This window comes from Convolutriloba macropyga, chromosome 6, assembly GCF_964194025.1.
Source record: "Convolutriloba macropyga chromosome 6, txConMacr16.3, whole genome shotgun sequence".
NCBI classification, from domain to species: Eukaryota; Metazoa; Xenacoelomorpha; order Acoela; family Convolutidae; genus Convolutriloba; species Convolutriloba macropyga.
The window spans coordinates 27,593,795-27,615,248 of record NC_134473.1 but is presented as its reverse complement, the minus strand read 5'-3'; the positions used below and the strand labels follow the sequence as shown (position 1 = coordinate 27,615,248).

Sequence of the window (21,454 nt, the reverse complement as noted above, 5' to 3'; positions counted from 1 at the left end):
GAGGAGAGAGAGAGAGAGAGAAGGAGAGAGAGAGAAGGAGAGAGAGAGAGAGAGAGAGAGAGAGAGAGAGAGGGAGAGCTTATTAACAATACTTAACAATACTCTTATTAACAATACTTAAAGGTGGAAAATTTGTGTTCAATCTTACACCCGATTTGCAGTGGTAGAATCAACCAAAATCCTTGGCCCGACGACACTTTATTTTTATTATCGCCAGTAAGCTACTTGAAGCGGCTGCCACGATAGTTCTAGTAATTATAACCAGACTGTAATGATTTACCTGAAAATCATTCAGGCAGCCCAGAACTTTCACGACCTGGCTCTACCCACTTATATTTTTTATAGGCTAAATCAAAAACAGAATGATCAACTTTTGTCCAGATTAGCTTTTGCATACAACATCAATTGTTCATAAATTTATGATGTTTAGCCAAAATGAGATTTAGTGCACACCTGTTTTTAATATTTTTTCATCACCTTTTCACAATTTTACACTGATGACCCAATGCTGCGTCTAGACTCAATTGAACTGCAATTTTCAGTTTATTTTTTATTGTTTTTGTTCTGACCCCACTTTAGTGGGGAGGGAGGAACTATATATTCAACTGGGTTTTTTTGTTCAGTCAATTTTGACCGATCGATATATTCATCATACAGAGTTGTGAGTGGTATCATTAAAAGCCCCTCCAGATTAGAATATGAAATGAAAAAGATTTTTTGACTTTCGTTTTTTTTACAGGGAGTTATCGAGGTTTAAATTTTGTGAATAATCGACTGTTTTTATTCAAATTTTCAGTAATTCTTAGTAAATTTTGGCCTGTATTCGCTAATAAAAATTTAAATAATTTCAACTTTTTAACGGTAGAGTGTCATTGTTACCGTCCGTTAGAGATAGAGGGGCGTTGCTCAATTGTTTGATTGAAGTTTTTTTTGGCTAAAAATTTTACACAATTTTCAAAAATCGAACTTTTTTATGAAAAATGTCACAAAATATGCTTTTTTTGTCAATTTTGTTAAAATTTCCCTGACACAGTGACATAGAAAACTTGACACATCCCTCCTTATCTTCAAAAGAGCGCTAGTTGAAATTAGACGCCGTATGAAAGTCTTCTGGAGTTAAAATTTTGCCGTTTTTTGAAGGTTTACTCGATAATTATACATAATGCATCGTTTTTTTTAATATTTGAAGAAGTACACTCAACAATTGGTCTAATTCGCAAACACCTGGAAAACTTGGGTGGGTTTTTGGGCCCCCGGAAAAATCAGGGGTAGGTTTGATATTATCGTGGATTCGTATAGAATCAGAATTTTTTTAATTTTTATTTTGGTGCTACCTTTTTTCAAAATATTTTGCTTTTTTCTTTTAATTTTAATTATTGACAACTTATTTTTCACGGCTCCATTAATGACAGCTCCCACTTACGTTTGCACGAGGCCGAATGTAGATATTGTTTCTTGCGAGTTTAAGCAAATTTTAACGGATTTCTTGCGTTTTGCCTTCAATTGTTATTGTTTTTGCTGTCTGATTTCTAAATCTAACCATTCAAAGTTCTTAATTGTTTTCTAGTGAGCTGTAGGTGAAATTTTACCATGCTTTCTTTTGTTACCTAATGTCTCTTATGAATGTACTTGTTTTAAGAAAATTTCAGTGATTTTTTAAACTGATGGATTATTTTAATTTTGTCAAATTTTTGTCTTTTCTCTGTAAATACAGGTCAAATTTTCTTTGATAAAGAGTGCTAATTTTGTGGCGGATTGTCTTAACAGAAGGTTTTCTTGCTTTCGTTACTACGAATTTTCATACAAAATGTTCGTGATTTTTGTGCATAATTGCCCATTTTTGATGTTGTTTTTGTTTCTTTGGTAATCTTTCACATTACTTAACAATCTAAATCAAAAAATTTTACAAAATTGAGGACTGAACATAATTTTTTTTATTAACAAATGGTTTTTAGGGCTGCGAAACCGTTCTCTTGCAGAATGTGGTAGAATTTTTTTGTTTTTGTCCTCTATTTGTTGTTAATTATTTTTGTTGTTTGCCCATTATTGGATAATTAAAAGTCTCGGCAGCGAACTGTAGAAAAAAAGAATGAATCAATAACTGATAGTTGTAAATAACTAAAGGTTTTATTGACTTTCAAACTAAATTTCTAAAAAAAACGAATAATATTTTTTTTTGTTTTATCCCTTTTTGTTCTGCTTTGCGTTTTTTTTATATTGCTGTATCATTTTCGTAACTAACCCTCAATATTAAGACTTCTTTTTGTAAAATTTTGTTGAACCAAACTATAAATTTTGCTGTTGTTTTAACGTTTTGACTGATGTCTTTGTTTAGGGCTTAGACAATTTGTTTCAGAATTTTGTGAAATTTAGATACCTTTCATTTTTTGTGGTTCTTCTTGCTGCTATTTTGTTATTGTCCTTTTACAAAAAGATTTGATGAGAGTTAAAGGACACGGAAATAAAAATTTTATATTCCCGCGGTTAATATTTTGAAAATTTTATTGCTTCAATACTGTGGTTTCGTAAATTTGTTTGTGAAGTTTTTTAGTTCAGCTTGTACTCAATGTTATTTTGTAGTCTTGAGATTTAGTATCACTAATAACAGGCGCAGTTAGTTTTCCAACTAGATGCAACACAAATTGTCCACTGTTGTAGTCAAAAGCTTTGGTTGGCCATGATTTATGAAAATTTTTGTTTTTTTTAGTAAAAGATTATAGATTTTTAGGATTTGCCAGTCTTATTTCTGTTAACTTGTGTTTTAGCAACTCTATGGACAAGTAACATCATTTACCTATTGAAATAGAATTTGCTCTTCATTACGGTTTTATTTTTTTACCAATGGTCTTTCTTCTTGGTACAACCGGTTTTCATAAAAAACTCGTGATTTTTCGCCCCCTTTCTTGTAGGTTTTCGTTTTTTTTTTCACAGTATCACAAAAATGAGCGTCCATTGATTCACAGATGTTGCCAATTGAAAAAAGCAATCGAATTATTTTAATTATTTTAGTGAACAGCTAAATGTTTAATCGGCTGGGACATCGTTTTCGTGCATATTTTTTCGTGCAATTTTTTTTTTGCCTGTATTTGTCGTTCTTTTTCTAGTCGTATGACATATCCTAGATAATGAAAGATCTCAATCACTCTTTATGGAGGTATAAAAGAATCTCTCAATGATTTCATTTGATGCATAAGGTTTCTAATCATTTCGAAATTGATTCTTTTCAAAAAAAGCATTGTTTTATTAAATTTTGTCTTTTTGCTCATTTCTTGTGGACCTGTTTTAAGTTTTATCTGATGCCATTTTGATTTGGTTGTTAATGGTTTTCAAAAAATGGACAATGAGTTTTTGTCGCAATTTTTATTTGTAACTATTTGATTTTTGTCGCCCTCTTTTCTGGTAGTCATATTATGGTAGTCACAGGTCTCCTAGGCACTCTTAGGTAGATTGTTTTTATTCATTTAGTAGTTTGTTGAACGATATGTTGATATGTTATTTTTTGCCATCTCTGCCTATTTTTTGGTAGACAATTGAACAAAAAATATTGATGAGCGGGGTCGGAACTTAATGTGCGAACGCACATTACCGAGCCTCCTTGTATGTATTTCCTGTCAAATGTAAGTAAAACTTTATTCATCTTGAAAAAGAAAACAGCCTAAGCTTTGTTCAATAGCTGAAAGATATTTATGTTTATAGATAAAAAACTTATTTCTGGTTTGATATTTGGTAAGATTGAGAACTTTTAGCTTCGCGGTCCCTTTTCAGTTTCTAAGAAAAGTGGACTAGGGTCTTGTCTGCATGTTTCAAGAAGCTATAATTCAAGCCTTCAGAGCATACGAAGACCAAATAATAGACAATGTGGTCAGTATATGACTGATTTTAGAACAAGTTAACCTTTGTGAACAAACAAACCTTATGTATCACACAGAAGATATGATATGAATTATGTAAATTATGAGACATTTTGTCAATAATGTCTGCGGTCGTTTTTTCATTAACAATACCTTACGAAGGTAGGCAGAGATTGGTGGCTGAAAGCAGGACAAAAATCAATATACTTTGATAGTAGTTACCATTCTATGTGCCGACAATGTAAACATTGCAACTGGTTTACTTTATTTGGTTAACGCAATTTTTAATCAAGTTAATTTGAGTGGGTTTAGAGAACTCTTTTCCCTCTTAATACCTTTTTTGAGTCAATTTACTTACTTAATCATCAACTATCCCCAAAGTTATGTATTCTCTTGCTAAGGTCTTATAAGACATTTGGTAAGTATTGAAAGACAAAATTTCTAACACAATTCTGTCCGACAAAACTTCTCATTATAAGAAAAAGTTTTTACGTGTAAGATCTTTTAAGACCGAGTTACAGTTCCATTGTGTCTAATCTTACGAGCCGGTATAGCTAAAATTTCTTCCTTTCGGTAGTGTTCTTCACCGCTCACGGTGCAGAAGCTCAAAACGATTTCTATCAGCAACACGTCCGAACTTTGCAACATTACAACACAAAGGTATACCCCAAAATTTCCCCCTTAGTAAAATTGGCTCGAAAATTAGATAGATACAATGAACGAAATTAGGAGAATCCTTTGTATCTTACTTTTCGTAAAAGGGGTTCCGCCAATTGTGCGAAATAAAAGAACATTCGGAACGAAAAGTAGATTATAAGTCTTGTAGCACGTTTCCGCTCAATTTAAGTATCTATTATTTGCGCGCATTTTGAGCATGCAATAAGCATTTTAATAAAGATTTAATTAACGCTTTCAAAGCTCTAAAGTGCTTTAAACACATGCAAAAATAAAAACTGATTTTTTTCCCGAAAAATCCCTCGCACATCAATGGCTTTGTATATCAATGTGGGACTGGCCGATTTAAATAAGTAGTAATAAATAGTACTAATAAGTAGTAATAAGTAGTAATAAAATACTATCAGTAGTAATAAAGTAGTAAAAAAGTATTACTAGTAGTAATAAATTAGGCTTAATTAAATAAGTAGTAATTAAGTTAGGCTTAATTGCGGATTATAAGCGAAATCGGGCTACATTGCGTGCGAAAAATCGATACTTAAATGGAGCAGATGCGTGATACAAGCCATGCGAAAAATAGGTTATAAAGTGTGTACTTTGCCGATTTCAGCTAAAGTAGCTATTTTCCGCAATAATTTTCCATTTTCAATGTATTAACACAGTGAAAACGAACACGAGATACACCCATCGGGCGTATCTGCCCGCGATGATTTGGGTATACTTCTGCGTCGTAATGAGAGTTCAACTTCAAAAATCATTTCTCTGTGAATTTTATTTACAAGATGTGTGATAACATAACTTCGAAAGCTACTAATGTCATTTGTGTAGCAACAAGTTCTTTCTTTATTCCCAATGAAGTCAATGTGTCCTACCTAAGTCCTCTTGCGGAGTAGATTTATACATTTGAGCAGATAAGAAAATTCATAGGTTGTAATGAGGCGTGCAACAAATTTTTCTGCAAATTTGCCTCAAGGCGTCTGAGGATTTTTATAAAAGTTTGCTCAATTTTTCAATAGTATCTTTTTGAATATTAAAAAACGTGCAAAAAGGTTTAACAAAACGGGCACGTGTCTTCCTCAGGAAAAACCTTAAAATTAGAGAACCCAGGGTAAAAAATTTTCGGTCGCTAAAACTTGGAGGCACGTGCAATTAGGAATTAGCACGCGCAAAAGTGGAATGCGCTATGTTTTGCGGCCTTAACTTAGCGGCCCTAACTTAGCGGCCCTAACTTAGCGGCCCTAACTTAGGGGCCCGCCCGCAGTAGGAAAACATAATTTTGGCGGTGAGGTCAAACCCACTAATATTTTGGACATTTGCAATCAAAGCCTTAAACGAAAACACTTGGAGGCACGTGGAGCAGAAAATGATTGAAATAGCTGAAAAACAGGAGAAAAATTATAAAAATTGACGAAAACTTTTCGTTTAATAATCTGCAAAACTTTACTCTTAATTTCAATTTAAATTAAATTTTAACACCCTTCGTACCCCTTTGGTTCTCTAACTAAGTTAGCAAAGGAATCTTGGCCCCCCTCGGGCCTTCTGCATAGCACTCAGGCGCAAGCGCCCTCATGTCAGGGCACTAAGTCCCTCAGGCCGCTAAGAGTCATATGCTAACATATAATTAGTGATTTGTTCAGCTAAATGTTGCTTTCATTAGCAGTAAAATTGTGGTATGATTAAATTGTGGTCTTTGCGGTTACTGGAAGTACAGTAAGTACACTGACTGGATCGTACATAAAATAATGGTTTCATTTTAAGATCTTACAAATTAAGAATTCTAGGGACAAGTCTTTGGTGATCATACACGATGAAAAATCATTGTATCGAAAGTTTGGCGTGTAAGGTTTGAGACAATACGAACACTCATTTGACGATTTTTTCGAAAAAAAACCAAAATTTTATAAAAAAGTATTTTGGCAGTTATCCAAACTTCTGTCAACGAGTCAATTCTGAGTACAATTTATGGCAAACAAAATTATGTCGCTCGTAAAATTAAAGTATAGTTTCCATGGGAAGAAAGTGTTGATTTATATAAATTGAGTGATTTTGGCCGTCGAATAAAGTGGCGCCAGAAACTTGGTTTAAAGCCTAATTTCGTAAATTTAAGTAACTTTGAGATTATTTTTTAAAGTAGTAATTTTTTCTCCGCAGTTCATTATTCATCTGCTCTACAGTTCAGTCAAGACTCAGTTTTTTTCATTAAATCTCCGTAGGTGGGCGAAGTGATGAATGTGCTAATATCTATAACAGCTTAATCTCTACTACTCACCTGGACTCCAGTCCCAGCCAATTTCAGAGTCGAATCTTTATTTTCACCTACTAACTAGAAAACTCAGTTCTGAATCAGTTTAAATGCAGTCTATTTTAACGCATTTTTGAGCATGAGATTCAGAAAAACTCGTTAAATTGGCCGAGCCTGGCCAAATCGCATTAAAACATACATCTCAGGCTCTAAGGACACGTTACTAGGTTGTAACCAGAGAAAATCACCCCACCCTCACGACCATGCCCCAAACTGAACGGGAATCTTCTTTCCCATTTTCATTTCTTGCCGTTATCTTAACCGTTTAATTCATTTTGAAACTCGCAATATGTGTACTATGAACACGGCAATGTTTTCCAAAATTTATGGCAAGGAAAAACAGTTCAAGGCGGCGGAGCCTCTGTGTGCGGCGAACAGGGGGATGGTGTTCAAAACAGAATCGATTTGGGAGAGGTGGGGTGGGGGGTGTTCCAAACAGAAGAGATCAGGGGTGGGGGGCACATCTGCAGTTCACGGAGGCAGCCCGTCCTGGAAGTGTTCTTCCTCTTCCCGGTTTTGAAGACGAGGTGCCACGACATCGTGGCACGCCGGAAACAAGCTTTTAACTCCTCCCTCCCCCAAAAACAGGTGGTGGCGGGAAGGGTTTGGTGGTGGTGGGCGGGGGGGGGGGGGGGGGGGGGGTTGTTCGTTGGTGGGTGGGGAGTCTCGGTTGTGGCAGGGGGCTGAGTGCTTTTGTGAGAACTGTAAGTGGATTGAACATTGGAACATTTTGTTTTCTTTATTATAATTCGCATAGTAAATTCAGAATATTTACATATTGGACTTTTTTCTGAGCAGTCTTTTTCAGGCCGACTTTTTTTCTCTGAAGTCTTGCAACAATATGTCTTTGGCATGTAGTTCAGAAAAGTTTCAGAGAAACTAGTTTATTTTAATTTTTTTTACTCTGATCACTGTAAACTTTAACATCATCATGATACTTGGCAAATTTAAATACCGAATAAAATTACTATGATTCAGCGCTGAAAAAATGAGAGCGCAGTCCGGGTAAAAATCAGCAAAATGGATTAAACATTGAGCTTAGAAACAAAACGTAAACAAGGTGCTAATAAATAAGGACTTCTTTCAACTTAGTTTTGTGGCCCTTTAAAACTGATACAAGTGACAAAATGAATTGTAATTAAAGAAGTGTCACAATATTGTGATCTGTGCATCACATTAACATTTAGCTGTTCAGCGTTATGCATTTCAGATTGAGAAAATTTCTTGTCCTTCGAGTTCAAAATTGTCCATTTTAAATCATTCCTATTATAGCTTTCATTCAAAAATAATATTGGTTCACACGGTTCAGAAATTTTCAAGATGTGTCAGAATAATAAGTACTTTTTCGTTTCTTTTCCAAGAATAATCTCGTACGTGAGAGCAGTGCTGAACTGAATTCTATGATTTCTATCAGGCGTTTGTTTTGTTTGATTTAAACCAATATTTTTACTTCAACAGTTGCATTACAAACAGTTGAAATTCAGTTTTGAATTTGAGTAATTAAATTTAGTCTAGTTCTCAAATCCGATGTGTACCCCTGTGTTAAAAAGTTAACCTAATAAAATCTCTGGTTATTCTCACTGTCAAACTCAGACGTTTATTGCCATATTTTTGACACTTTGTCAGTGGCTAAACGAACACTTATGTCTTAGGTTAAAAGTGTCCTTAATAAACAAACACTCTCCCCCTTTGCAAATAAAACGCACTCGCTGTGCTAACTTGTCAAAAGCACAAATCGTTCTCAATTCAGTGCAAAGTCAAGTTGGTAAACTGAAAACGGCAAATTTTATCCATTGTTCCTCAAAAAAATGCCAGCTGACTGACTGGCTGGATCTGTTTACTCCCTTTTCTCAGTTCGTGAACAAAAGCTGGGATCGTTTTGCGTTCATTAGTAACATTCTATAAAGCATAGGGATGGATAACACTGGCTATTATAATTATCCGTAAATTTTTTAATTTTTATTCTGTTTAAAAATTTGCAATTCAAACCAATAACCAACTGGTGTCTGTGTTTGTGTGTGTGTGTGTGCGGCGTGTGTGGTGTGTGTATGTTCGTGCGTGCGTGCGCGCGTGTGTGTGTGGTGTGTGTGTGTGTGGTGTGTGTGTGTGTGTGTGTGTGTGTGTGTGTGTGTGTGTGTGTGTGTGTGTGTGTATGTATGTTCGTGCGCGCGTGCGCGCGTGTGTGGTGCGCGCGCGCGCGTGTGTGTGTGTGTGTGTGTGTGTGTGTGTGTGTGTGTGTGTGTGTGTGTGTGTGTGTGTTTGTATGTGTGTGTGTGCGTGTATGTGTATGTGTGTGCGTGGACAATCATAGAAAAAAGGTATAGAGTACACAAAAAATGTAGTTTTGCCCTAGTCAGGGTCCTAAAACTTGCATCTATTTGCTGAAATCAGTAACAATTTTACTGGGTCTTTTGTCCTCAAGTTGTATTTATGGCGTGCACATGTAAATTGCAACATGTTCTGTGCAGATTTATATTTATATTCGATTCTTATATCAAGTGCTTATTCATCAAAAACCCCAAAGGAAATTCCCCTTGTTACACCCTGGGCTGAGAATGCCTAGTATTTTCCCCGAATATTCACATCATTATTTGGATAACTTGTTGGAATTAATTGATTTTTAGCATTGGTTGTATTCAGGGTTTAACTTTTAGTTTTGGGGAGGGGTTATCTTTATTATAGGCTGCAGAAGGCGTGGTGTGATAGAATGCGGTGCTACAAAAACTCTCCCCAAAAAGATTGCTTCTGCAGTTTTTATATTCGTTTATTTTGTGAATTTTATGTTGCCCGTATGTGGTCAGGTTTCGTGTCTAATTCTAATACTTTAATGCCTTAGTCTGACGTATAATTACTCTCAAATCCCGGATTAAAGGCGTTTTTACTCTAAAAAGCTTTTAACAATTAAGTTAACTAGTTTTTCTTTCCCTAAATTTACTTTTTTGTTCATATTAAAAGACCGAAAACCGAATCCTTTTAGTACTTGGCTTCACTTTGCAGTATTTCAAATTTTAAAGGGATTTGGAAAAAATATATGAAGGACACCAAAGAAACGCAACGGCTGTTCGTCAAGGATTTTTGTTTATTTTTGTTATGAAAAAACTTGATGACGACAACATTTTTTCCAGCAGAGATAAATTTCAATTACGTTTGTTCACTTATTCATAAACTGTTGATATAAACTGTTCATAACGTGTTCTTATTTGTTTCAGAGAGATTGAGCGAGCCAGGTTCATTGATAGCCGGATAATACTGGATTTTTCCTTGGAAAATCAAATCACCTGGCTACTTTATCTGCCTTCTTGATTGCTTTGATCCACAACGGCGGTACCAAATTGTTGATCGCGTGCTTTTTCCCATAAGCGGAATTAAAAATATTTATCATCAACCTCTCATTATAAATTGATTAATTTCTCTTTTTACATCAAACTACCATCCATAAAGTTGCTGTACTTTTTATTACACAGTTATAAATCCTACTTAAATACAATTTTGAATTTCGTTTGTATTATACCTAATTGCTGCGTACAAAGAGAATTTTATACTATAACATATGGTTAAAAATTCAATAAGTACAGAGAAACTATTTTTATAGTTTTGTTATTTTCGTTTGCAATCTGAAGTGAGCCATTCCTATTTCGCGAACTTGGATCTTCAAAGAATTTTTCACTCCCTGATTTTAATGTCCTAACACATATTAAACTTCAAAGTAAAGATAAAATTAGATAATTTTGTTTTTGTTTATCTGCTCCACGCTTTCTTTTGAAGCAGTTTATTATTGTCATAATGAAAGATAACTATAAAATTAATTACGTTCCGTTAGATTTTACCATCTTACCAAGAACCGATATATCGTCTTTAGTTAACGACAGCTCTGACTCAACTAATACTAATTTTTTCAACGACTCATTGCTAATTGTAATTGGCCAATTAGTAGTGATTGCAGTAATAATATTAGTAACCATAGTTGGTAATTGTATAGTAGTTATTATTATCTGGAGGAGCAAGAAATTACACAATGTTGGAATGTATTTGATCGCTTCGCTGGCTGTTTGTGATGCTCTGGTGGGTCTGGCCGTGATGCCGTTCAAAACTGCCTTCCAGATTAACGGATCATGGCCCTTTAACAGGTGAGAAAACTTTTCATTTCACTTGTAATACTTCATTTCTGTACAGATTAAACAGATAAAAATTGGGTACCAAACCAACCGATCTCATATAAGGGGCACACAGAAAGGTGTGACCCAAAGTTTTTCTTGACTATGAACTCGGTCTCACCGGAGCCCTTGTTGTCCACGACCCACGTCCGTCTGGCCCATGCCTGTCTCAGGCCACGGAACTTATCATTAGTTTTGTCTATACTTAGAGACCTATGAAATGCGAACGTTTGCAGCGTTGCTTGCCGATTCATATATTCGTATCAGATTATTCCAATTCTGACAAACAATAAATAACTTTTTCCCGTCCAAACTTTTGTGACATTTTTCATTGTAGAGAACTTTTGCTAGTTTCATTTAGATTCGATTAAAATCTTCAAAATTGGGGCTCTGAAAAACAAAAACTGAAATAATTAGAAAAACACTCTGGAGATTGAAAGCTGTCAGTTTCTCAAACATTTTGTTCATCTGACTTGTTCCTTTGACAACTCCGAGCTCATTAATTGCTAAAATGGGTCGGCACTGGTGCTTAGTGCTAATAAATTTTAGAAAATTTTGACGACTCAAACAATTAAAATGCAAAATGTTAAAATGAACAACAGTCTGTCAATTGTCACCATTGGGAAATAAAAACCGAAATGTCGGAATGATAAGAAAACGGAGACCATAATAGTGCGTGAGGAGCAAAAATTACATTCTAATTAATTCAGTTGACAGCTTCTATTTTATTTGAAGTTTGAAAGTATAAAAAACGAGATTGAATGTTGCGAGAAAGTGCTTCAAGTTCGCAGCTATCGCGCCCCCTAAGATCCCTTTATCACAAAACGTTAAAATCTAATATATCGCAAAAATAAATAGAAAATAATGGCACACTGAAGAACGTAACGTATAAAATATTGCAAGAAAATTTGAACTCGCAAATTTGACCATAGTCTATAATCCGTATTATTATACTTATTGTTCCGACCCCCCTTGTGGGGGGGGGGGAACTATAAACTCTTAATGGCTTTTTTTTGTTCAGTCAATTTTGGCCGATCGATATATTCATCGCAGAGAAATGTGAGTGGCATCATTAAAAAGCTGGTCCAGCGTAGAATTCAAAATTAAAAAGATTTTTTTTTGATTTTCGGTTTTTTCGAGGAGTTATCGAGGATTGAAGTTTTGTGCGAACACGGGATAATTGTTCACTTTTATTGTGATTTTTCTTCAAATTAAGATATTTTCTATAAAAATAGTTATTCAAACTTAAATTTCTTGCCAAAAAATGAACCAATTCCGTGTTTCTAATAGACTAAAGGCGATAAAAAAGACTAGTTCTGATCTCATAGGGAGCTTTAAAATCAAAAGGAATCAAAAATTATTTGAGAGCTCTTTTTTCATGAAACTTTTCTACTTTTTTGCTTTCTTAAGTCACCTCGAGACAAGTCACTTTGCATATGGAGGTTCCGTTAATGACAGACCTCCTTTACAGTCAAATGAAGCCCAATGAACAAAAAAAATCGTTTTCAAGAAATTGCTCATGTTTTTTTAAAATTCGACTCTGAGTTTTCCTAATTTCAAATGAACTCTTGTATTTCTTTTTGAAGTTTTACTAACTTCTTGGAGTTCTATGGCATGAACTCATTGACTAACAGTGTAATATGTTCCGTAATGAGATTTAAGTGAGCATATCTAGTGCTTTGAGTGGACAGTTAATGGCTGTTAAGACTTTAAAAATAATTCAAAAATTTTTTCAAACATTAACCAATCATAAACTTATTATCGTGAACTGTAAGTCAGTCTCTGTGATGACAGCACCCTGCTCCATCCTACTGTAACCAAATTTGATCTAGCTGGCGGTTTTATTTTTTAAATTTTAGTAATATGACTTCAATTACACAAGATTTCAAAAAGTTTTAAAAATTTTTTGGATATTTCCGTATTATTGGTTACATTTGAACTCTTATCACATAATCCAAAAACTATGAACATTATCCAAAAAATATTCTAATCCCATTGGCTTGGAAAAGACCTTCAGTGGATCAAAGAAAAAGTTTTCAGAGAAAAAGTAATGGTTTAAATGGCTTCGAAAAATTCTTTTCGCACTTTTCGACTGAATTTTGGTTTTCGCCTGTTTTTGTTGTTGTTTTCATAGTCTTAAGACTTATCGTGATCTCTTATTGATTATCTATGCATGACAAACATCATTCTTGTCATCATGTTATTTCTGAGCGTAGTTATTGACCTCCATTAAAAGCTTTTGATTTTAATGGCTGTTAAGACTTTAAAAAAAGTTTTTCGAAAGTTCTTTTGAAGATTAAGCGATTCTAATTTTTTTCGTGGACTGTTAGTCAGTCTCAGTACCTACAGAACTTTCTTTGTCTCTAGTGCAGCTAAATTTAATCTGGTTAGCTTTTTCATCTTCTACCTATTAGTTTTAAAAGTTCAATGCCCCGAGTTTTCAAATTTTTTGAAAAAATTTTTGGGTACATTTTCTTATTTTTGGATCCTTTTGAAATCTTATTGCATTATGATCTTACTGATAGTTCCCATTGGGCAAGGGAAGACGTTCAACGGATCTTAGACAAAGTTTTCCGAGAAGAGCTTTTGATTAAAATGTCTTCGACACTTTCCTCTACCTTTTTTTACTGAATTTTTGGTTCTTGCCTGTTTTTGTTGTTGTTTTCATAGTCTTAAGACTTCTTGTGATCTCCTGTTGATTATCTATGCATGACACATCTTTCTCCTCTGCCATTGTTTTATTTCTGAGCGTAGTTATTGACCTCCGTTAAAAGCTTTGGAGGTTAGTGGCTGTTATGACTTTAAAAATAGTTTTTCGAATTTTTTTTTGGAACACTAACCAATCCTTAACTTTTTTTTCGTGAACTGTCAGTCAGACTTAGTACTTTTGGGATCCAAATTTTTTTTCTAATGCAGCCAGAAATAATATGTTTAGCGGCTTTATCTTCTACCTAAACCTTCAATGCCACTAGTTTTCATATTTTTTTTTTAATTTTTCGGGTACCTAATCTTATTTTTGGATCCTTTTTTTGAAATCTGATCACAATATCCTAAAACTGAAAGCTCAAATTTGTTTAAGGAAGACGTCCAATGAATCATATATAAAGTTTTCAGAGAAGAATTTATTATTTAAATTGATTCGACACTTTCTTCTGACACTTTTCTACTGAAATTTAGTTACCTGTCTTTTTTTGTTGTTTTCATCTTCAATAACTTGTTGTAAGGTACTATTGACTAAATATGAATGGCCAACAAACCGGTTGTCCCATGTAAGCATAATTGAGCGTATTTAGTGGTTCCGTTGAAAACTAATGAAATTAATGGTGTTGATACTACGAGTTTTCTCAAAAATTTCGTCGTTCTAATGTATTTGTTCATATTTGACTTTTTGAATTTACATTGATAAAAAAGAGGAATCCAATTGTTGTTAAAAAATCAATTGAACATAGAAATGTTTTTTGTGAAAAGTTCTTTTTTTAATGCCTTCGACAATTTTGTCGCTCAATTTTTTTTTCATGAAATTGCTGTTTTTGCCTGATTTTGTTCTTTAGGTAGCCGTAAATTGCTGATGACAAGTCTCTTAGACGTGTAATTCAGGATTGAATTAATGATGTTACCCGATTACAGCGATAAGTACAGAGAAACTATTTTTATACTTTTGTTATTTTCGTTTGCAATCTGAAGTTGAGCCATTCCTATTTCGCGAACTTGGATCTTCAAAGAATTTTTCACTCCCTGATTTTAATGTCTTAACACATATTAAACTTCAAAGCAAAGATAAAATTAGATAATTTTGTTTTTGTTTATCTGGTCCACGCTTTCTTTTGAAGCAGTTTATTATTGTCATAATGAAAGAAAGATAACTATAAAATTAATTACGTTCCGTTAGATTTTACCATCTTACCAACAACCGATATATCGTCTTTAGTTAACGACAGCTCTGACTCAACTAATACTAATTTTTTCAACGACTCATTGCTAATTGTAGCCGGCCAGTTAGTAGTGATTGAAGTTATAATATTAGTAACCATAGTTGGTAATTGTATAGTAGTTATTATTATCTGGAGGAGCAAGAAATTACACAATGTTGGAATGTATTTGATCGCTTCGCTGGCTGTCTGTGATGCTCTGGTGGGTCTGGCCGTGATGTCGTTCAAAACTGCCTTCCAGATTAACGGATCATGGCCCTTTAACAGGTGAGAAAACTTTTCATTTCACTTGTAATACTTCATTTCTGTACAGATTAAACAGATAAAAATTGGGTACCAAACCAACCGATCTCATATAAGGGGCACACAGAAAGGTGTAACCCAAAGTTTTTCTTGACTATGAACTCGGTCGCACCGGAGCCCTTGTTCGCGACCCACGTCCGTCTGACCCATGCCTGTCTCAGGCCAAGGAACTTATCATTAGTTTTGTCTATACCTAGAGACCTATGAAATGCGAACGTTTGCAGCGTTGCTTGCCGATTCATATATTCGCATCAGATTATTCAAATTCTGACAAACAATAAATAACTTTTTCCCGTCCAAACTTTTGTGACATTTTTCATTGTAGAGAACTTTTGCTAGTTTTATTTAGATTCGATTAAAATCTTCAAAATTGGGGCCCTGAAAAACAAAAACTGAAATAATTAGAAAAACACTCTGGAGATTGAACGCTGTCAGTTTCTCAAACATTTTGTTCATCTGACTTGTTTCTTTGACAACTCCGAGCTCATTAATTGCTAAAATGGGTCGGCACTGGTGCTTTGTGCTAATAAATTTTAGAAAATTTTGACGACTCAAACAATTAAATTGCAAAATGTTAAAATGAACAACAGTCTGTCAATTGACACCATTGGGAAATAAAAACCGAAAAGTCGGAATGATAAGAAAACGGAGACCATAATAGTGCGTGAGAAGCAAAAATTACATTCTAATTAATTCAGTTGACAGCTTCTATTTTATTTGAAGTTTGAAAGTATAAAAAACGAGATTGAATGTTGCGAGAAAGTGCTTCAAGTTCGCAGCTATCGCGCCCCCTAAGATCCCTTTATTGCAAAACGTTAAAATCTAATATATCGCAAAAATAAATAGAAAATAATGGCACACTGAAGAACGTAACGTATAAAATATTGCAAGAAAATTTGAACTAGCAAATTTGACCATAGTCTATAATCCGTATTATTATACGTATTGTTCCGACCCCCCTTGTGGGGGGGGGGGAGGAACTATAAACTCTTAATGGCTTTTTTTGTTCAGTAAATTTTAACCGATTGATATATTCATCGCAGAGAAATGTGAGCGGAATCATTAAAAAGCTGGTCCAGCGTAGAATTCAAAATTAAAAAGATTTTTTTGATTTTCGGTTTTTTCGAGGAGTTATCGAGGATTGAATTTTTGTGCGAACACGGGATAATTGTTCACTTTTATTGTGATTTTTCTTCAAATTAAGATATTTTCTCTAAAAATAGTTATTCAAACTTTAATTTCTTGACAAAAAATGAACCAATTCCATGTTTCTAATAGACTAAAGGCGATAAAAAAGACTAGTTCTGATCTCATAGGGAGCTTTAAAATCAAAAGGAATCAAAAATTATTTGAGAGCTCTTTTTTCATGAAACTTTTCTACTTTTTTGCTTTCTTAAGTCACCTCGAGACAAGTCACTTTGCATATGGAGGTTCCGTTAATGACAGACCTCCTTTACAGTCAAATGAAGCCCAATGAACAAAAAAAATCGTTTTCAAGAAATTGCTCATGTTTTTTTAAAATTCGACTCTGAGTTTTCCTAATTTCAAATGAACTCTTGTATTTCTTTTTGAAGTTTTACTAACTTCTTGGAGTTCTATGGCATGAACTCATTGACTAACAGTGTAATATGTTCCGTAATGAGATTTAAGTGAGCATATCTAGTGCTTTGAGTGGACAGTTAATGGCTGTTAAGACTTTAAAAATAATTCAAAAATTTTTTCAAACATTAACCAATCATAAACTTATTATCGTGAACTGTAAGTCAGTCTCTGTGATGACAGCACCCTGCTCCATCCTACTGTAACCAAATTTGATCTAGCTGGCGGTTTTATTTTTTAAATTTTAGTAATATGACTTCAATTACACAAGATTTCAAAAAGTTTTAAAAATTTTTTGGATATTTCCGTATTATTGGTTACATTTGAACTCTTATCACATAATCCAAAAACTATGAACATTATCCAAAAAATATTCTAATCCCATTGGCTTGGAAAAGACCTTCAGTGGATCAAAGAAAAAGTTTTCAGAGAAAAAGTAATGGTTTAAATGGCTTCGAAAAATTCTTTTCGCACTTTTCGACTGAATTTTGGTTTTCGCCTGTTTTTGTTGTTGTTTTCATAGTCTTAAGACTTATCGTGATCTCTTATTGATTATCTATGCATGACAAACATCATTCTTGTCATCATGTTATTTCTGAGCGTAGTTATTGACCTCCATTAAAAGCTTTTGATTTTAATGGCTTTTTTCGTGGACTGTTAGTCAGTCTCAGTACTTACAGAATTTTTTTGTCTCTAGTGCAGCTAAATTTAATCTGGTTAGCATTTTCATTTTCTAGCTATTAGTTTTAAGAGTTCAATGCCCCGAGTTTTCAAATTTTTTGAAAAAATTTTCGGGTACATTTTCTTATTTTTGGATCCTTTTGAAATCTTATCGCATTATGATCTTACTGATAGTTCCCATTGGGCAAGGGAAGACGTTCAACGGATCTTAGACAAAGTTTTCCAAGAAGAGCTTTTGATTAAAATGTCTTCGACACTTTCCTCTACCTTTTTTTCTGAATTTTTGGTTCTTGCCTGTTTTTGTTGTTGTTTTCATAGTCTTAAGACTTCTTGTGATCTCCTGTTGATTATCTAAGCATGACACATCTTTCTCTTCTGCCACTGTTTTATTTCTGAGCGTAGTTATTGACCTCCGTTAAAAGACTTGGAGGTTAATGGCTGTTATGACTTTAAAAATAGTTTTTCGAATTTTTTTGGAACACTAACCAATCCTTAACTTTTTTTCGTGAACTGTCAGTCAGACTTAGTACTTTTGAGATCCCCATTTTTTTCAGCCAAAAATAATATGTTTAGCGGCTTTATCTTCTACCTAAACCTTCAATGCCACTAATTTTCATATTTTTTTTTATTTTTCGGGTACCTTTTCTTACTTTTTGGATCCTTTTGAAATCTGATCACAATATCCTAAAACTGAGAGCTCAAATTTGTTTAAGGAAGACTTCCAATGAATCATATATAAAGTTTTCAGAGAAGAATTTATTATTTAAATTGATTCGACACTTTCTTCTGACACTTTTCTACTGAAATTTAGTTACCTGTCTTTTTTTGTTGTTTTCATCTTCAATAATTTGTTATAAGGTACTATTGACCAAATATGAATGGCCAACGAACCGGTTGTCCCATGTAAGCATAATTGAGCGAATTTAGTGGTTCCGTTAAAAGCTAATGAAATTAATGGTGTTGATACTACGAGTTTTCTCAAAAATTTCGTGGTTCTAATGTATTTGTTCATATTTGATTTTTTGAATTTATATTGAAAAGAAAGAAGAATCCAATTGTTGTTAAAAACTCAATTGAACATAGAAATGTTTTTTGTGAAAAGTTCTTTTTTTAATGCCTTCGACATTTTTGTCGCTCAATTTTTTTCATGAAATTGCTGTTTTTGCGTGTTTTTGTTCTTTAGGTAGCCGTAAATTGCTGATGACAAGTCTCTTAGACGTGTAATTGAGGATTGAATTATTGATGTTACCCGAATCAGTTAGTCAGTTTATAGCCTTTAGTCTGAAAATTTATGATATACATTTTCAAACTTTTCAGTTTTTGTTGTTCATTTCGTCAAATTGTAACTTATTTTCATCAATGAGAGGTCACATACAATTTCCTGTATTCCACAAAATATCATATCTGCTGTTATCATTTGTCATTGTTGCTTCTTTGGACAATATACGTTTTTGTAAACGTTCTTTGAGTGTTCAATTTTGTGCTTCTTTTTCTCTTCTTTCATAACAATCGCGTAGTAACAGATCCCAATGGCTTACAAATGTGGCACAAATAAACTTATTCAATCTCTCAGTATAATTTCTGTAGTTGATTTAGTAGAAATAAGAATTTATTAAAAAATACATGGTATTCAGATTATAGCTAATGATTTTAATGGCAGCAAGTTTGTTTTCGCAAATCGCTTCTAAATTTTTAGGTTTTTCTTCAGTTCGTTTCTAAGGCTTAAACTACCCAAAGACAAGGCCTTTTGGATTCGTAGAAATTTTTTTTAGTAATTCATCAACGATTATTTAGTTAAAAGCTAATGATTTTTAAAACTTTTAAAATTTCTTGGTTTAAAAAAATGTTGATTAACTTTTGAATTTCGCATCATTGATCGTTCTCTTTGTTGACTTGTAACATCGTCTCATTAAGAAAACTTTCCGTCCGCTGTATAATTAGGAGAAATTAAATTTGAGTAGTCAAGGTTTTATCTGACTGCATTTTGACGTTGTTACTATACGTTTTTAATATTTAGATATTCAGTCTTTGCCGTGAAGTTTTTGTTTTTGCTAATTTTTTTGGCTGTTTTTTGTCTCGTAGTCTCTTTAAGGTCAGATCTCATAGGCGCTGTAATAAGGCATGGCATTATGTTATTCAATTAGTAGATAGGTTGTGTGACGATTGTTTTAAACTCAAACATCTATTTTTGTTATTTCTTCATTTGGTTGACAATTAAGTCAAAAATGTAGTTGAGCTCGGGTCGGAACATCATGTGCGAACGCACATTAACAAGCCGCCTTGTTGGGGTTTATTATAAAGTATAATCCTTAAGACATGGCGGAGAACTTTTAGTTTAAATTTCGGACAAAATACAACAAAATACTAAATTAAAATAATTACGTAGACCATGTACCGACTCAATTTCAAATTACGGGAACTATAATGATATTTCAAAAAAACTAAACAAAGAAAACCAGTTAAAATTATTTATATAAATGAGCAAACTACATTCACAAAGAGGGTGAACTTCAGTTGCTGAATTGGTGGATTCAACCGACAAAAAACAATTCGAATACACAACTTTTGTCAGTATAAAATTTAGTCTCTAGAATCTGCATAATGATTATTTTCGAAGTAATACTAACTGGAACAAAAAACTACAATTTAAGAGTCACGATGATACTTCATTACAGAATTATGAAGTGCACAAAAAATCTTTATACAAAAAGCACAAAAATTCTGGTTTCATGCACTATAGCATAATCAGGTAAATTTCAAAGTGAAGAGCAACGCAATCATTTTGATCTTAAAAAATTCTCACAATTTGAGAAAATGGTTTTAAATGGCTGATTGTTTACTAGTGGAATGTAAACTCTTGTTCCCAACATTTCATTTGTGATTTAACTGGACACGGAAGATTGGAAATGTGCGTCCGCTCAAAATCCGTTCAAAGTCAAATTAGAAAAGCTTTGAATCTTTTCACAACAAGATTTGTTATTAGTCGGCAGTTTTTCCGTCGATTTAACCTATTCATAAAGCCAAGAAATCAAAACAAGTTCTAATAATTAATTTATCAGGCGATAATTAAAAATAACTACGTTTTTGAAAAAATTGATACTTTTTAGGGTGAAATTATCAATTTTTTCAAACTCGAAAAACGAAGGTTGAAGTGTGAAAGTAAGGCGCCTGTAAACCACCATCCTTTAAAGTAGATTACGTTTTTATACTTTTAAAGCGGAAAGAAGGGATTTAATAACTAAAATTTCTAGAATGTGTTTAATTATCACACAAGTAACAGGTGAGCAACAAATTAAGCATGACGAAACAAAACTTTGTTTCAGATTAGATTTACAAGACAAACAAGGATCTATGAAAAGGATGACGTTTTGGCTAGAAAAATAAGTTGCCACCATATATTAAAACCCAGCGCAAGCCCACAAATTCCCAATTTTTTAAACAATCTATGAGTATTTGGGCTTCAGCAAAAAAAACTGAATATCTAGAAAATAGTTAGCAGTTTGAAAGCTGACTGTTCCTCAAACAAGCTGTTCATCTGACTTGTACGTTTGACAATTCTAAGCTCATTAATAGGAAGACTGTCTCCGCGTTGGCTCTTTGTGCTAAAAAATTTTAGAAAACTTTGATGACTCAAATAATTAAAATTCAAAATGTTAAAATTAACAAAAGATTTTCAATTGTCACCATTGGGAAATAAAACAGAAACCAGGGGCCGATAAGAAAACAGAAACCATAAGACTGCATGCGGTGCCAAAGTTACGTTCTAAAGAATTCAATTGACAGCTTCTAATTTGTTTGAAGTTTGAGAGCACAGAAACGACACGAAATTTGTGAGAAGGTGCTTCAACGCTTCAACTTTGCAGTTATTGCGCATCTTTAAACCCATTTATCAGAAAACGTTAAGTTCTAACATATTGCAATAATAAATTAAAAATAATTGCACACCGAAAAGTGAAACAT

At 33.6% G+C, this 21,454-nt stretch overlaps 2 protein-coding genes and 1 pseudogene across 2 annotated transcripts in view; all 3 read left to right on the top strand.

Annotated features, from left to right (window-relative positions):
• The window catches only part of LOC142340905 (mitochondrial dimethyladenosine transferase 1-like), a 498,997-nt gene that overhangs the window by 94,425 nt on the left and 383,118 nt on the right, over window positions 1–21,454 (top strand). The window lies entirely within an intron of this gene.
• Window positions 1–21,454, top strand: part of LOC142340904 (guanine nucleotide-binding protein G(I)/G(S)/G(O) subunit gamma-12 pseudogene) — a 407,251-nt pseudogene that overhangs the window by 34,699 nt on the left and 351,098 nt on the right.
• LOC142341276 (5-hydroxytryptamine receptor 1A-like) overlaps window positions 1–21,454 on the top strand; it is a 40,642-nt gene that overhangs the window by 1,623 nt on the left and 17,565 nt on the right. The window contains exon 2 of the mRNA XM_075392194.1: window positions 10,038–10,955. Within this exon, the coding sequence (XP_075248309.1) occupies window positions 10,612–10,955 (344 nt within the window). The 5' untranslated portion in view covers window positions 10,038–10,611. The remainder of the gene's footprint in view (window positions 1–10,037; window positions 10,956–21,454) is intronic.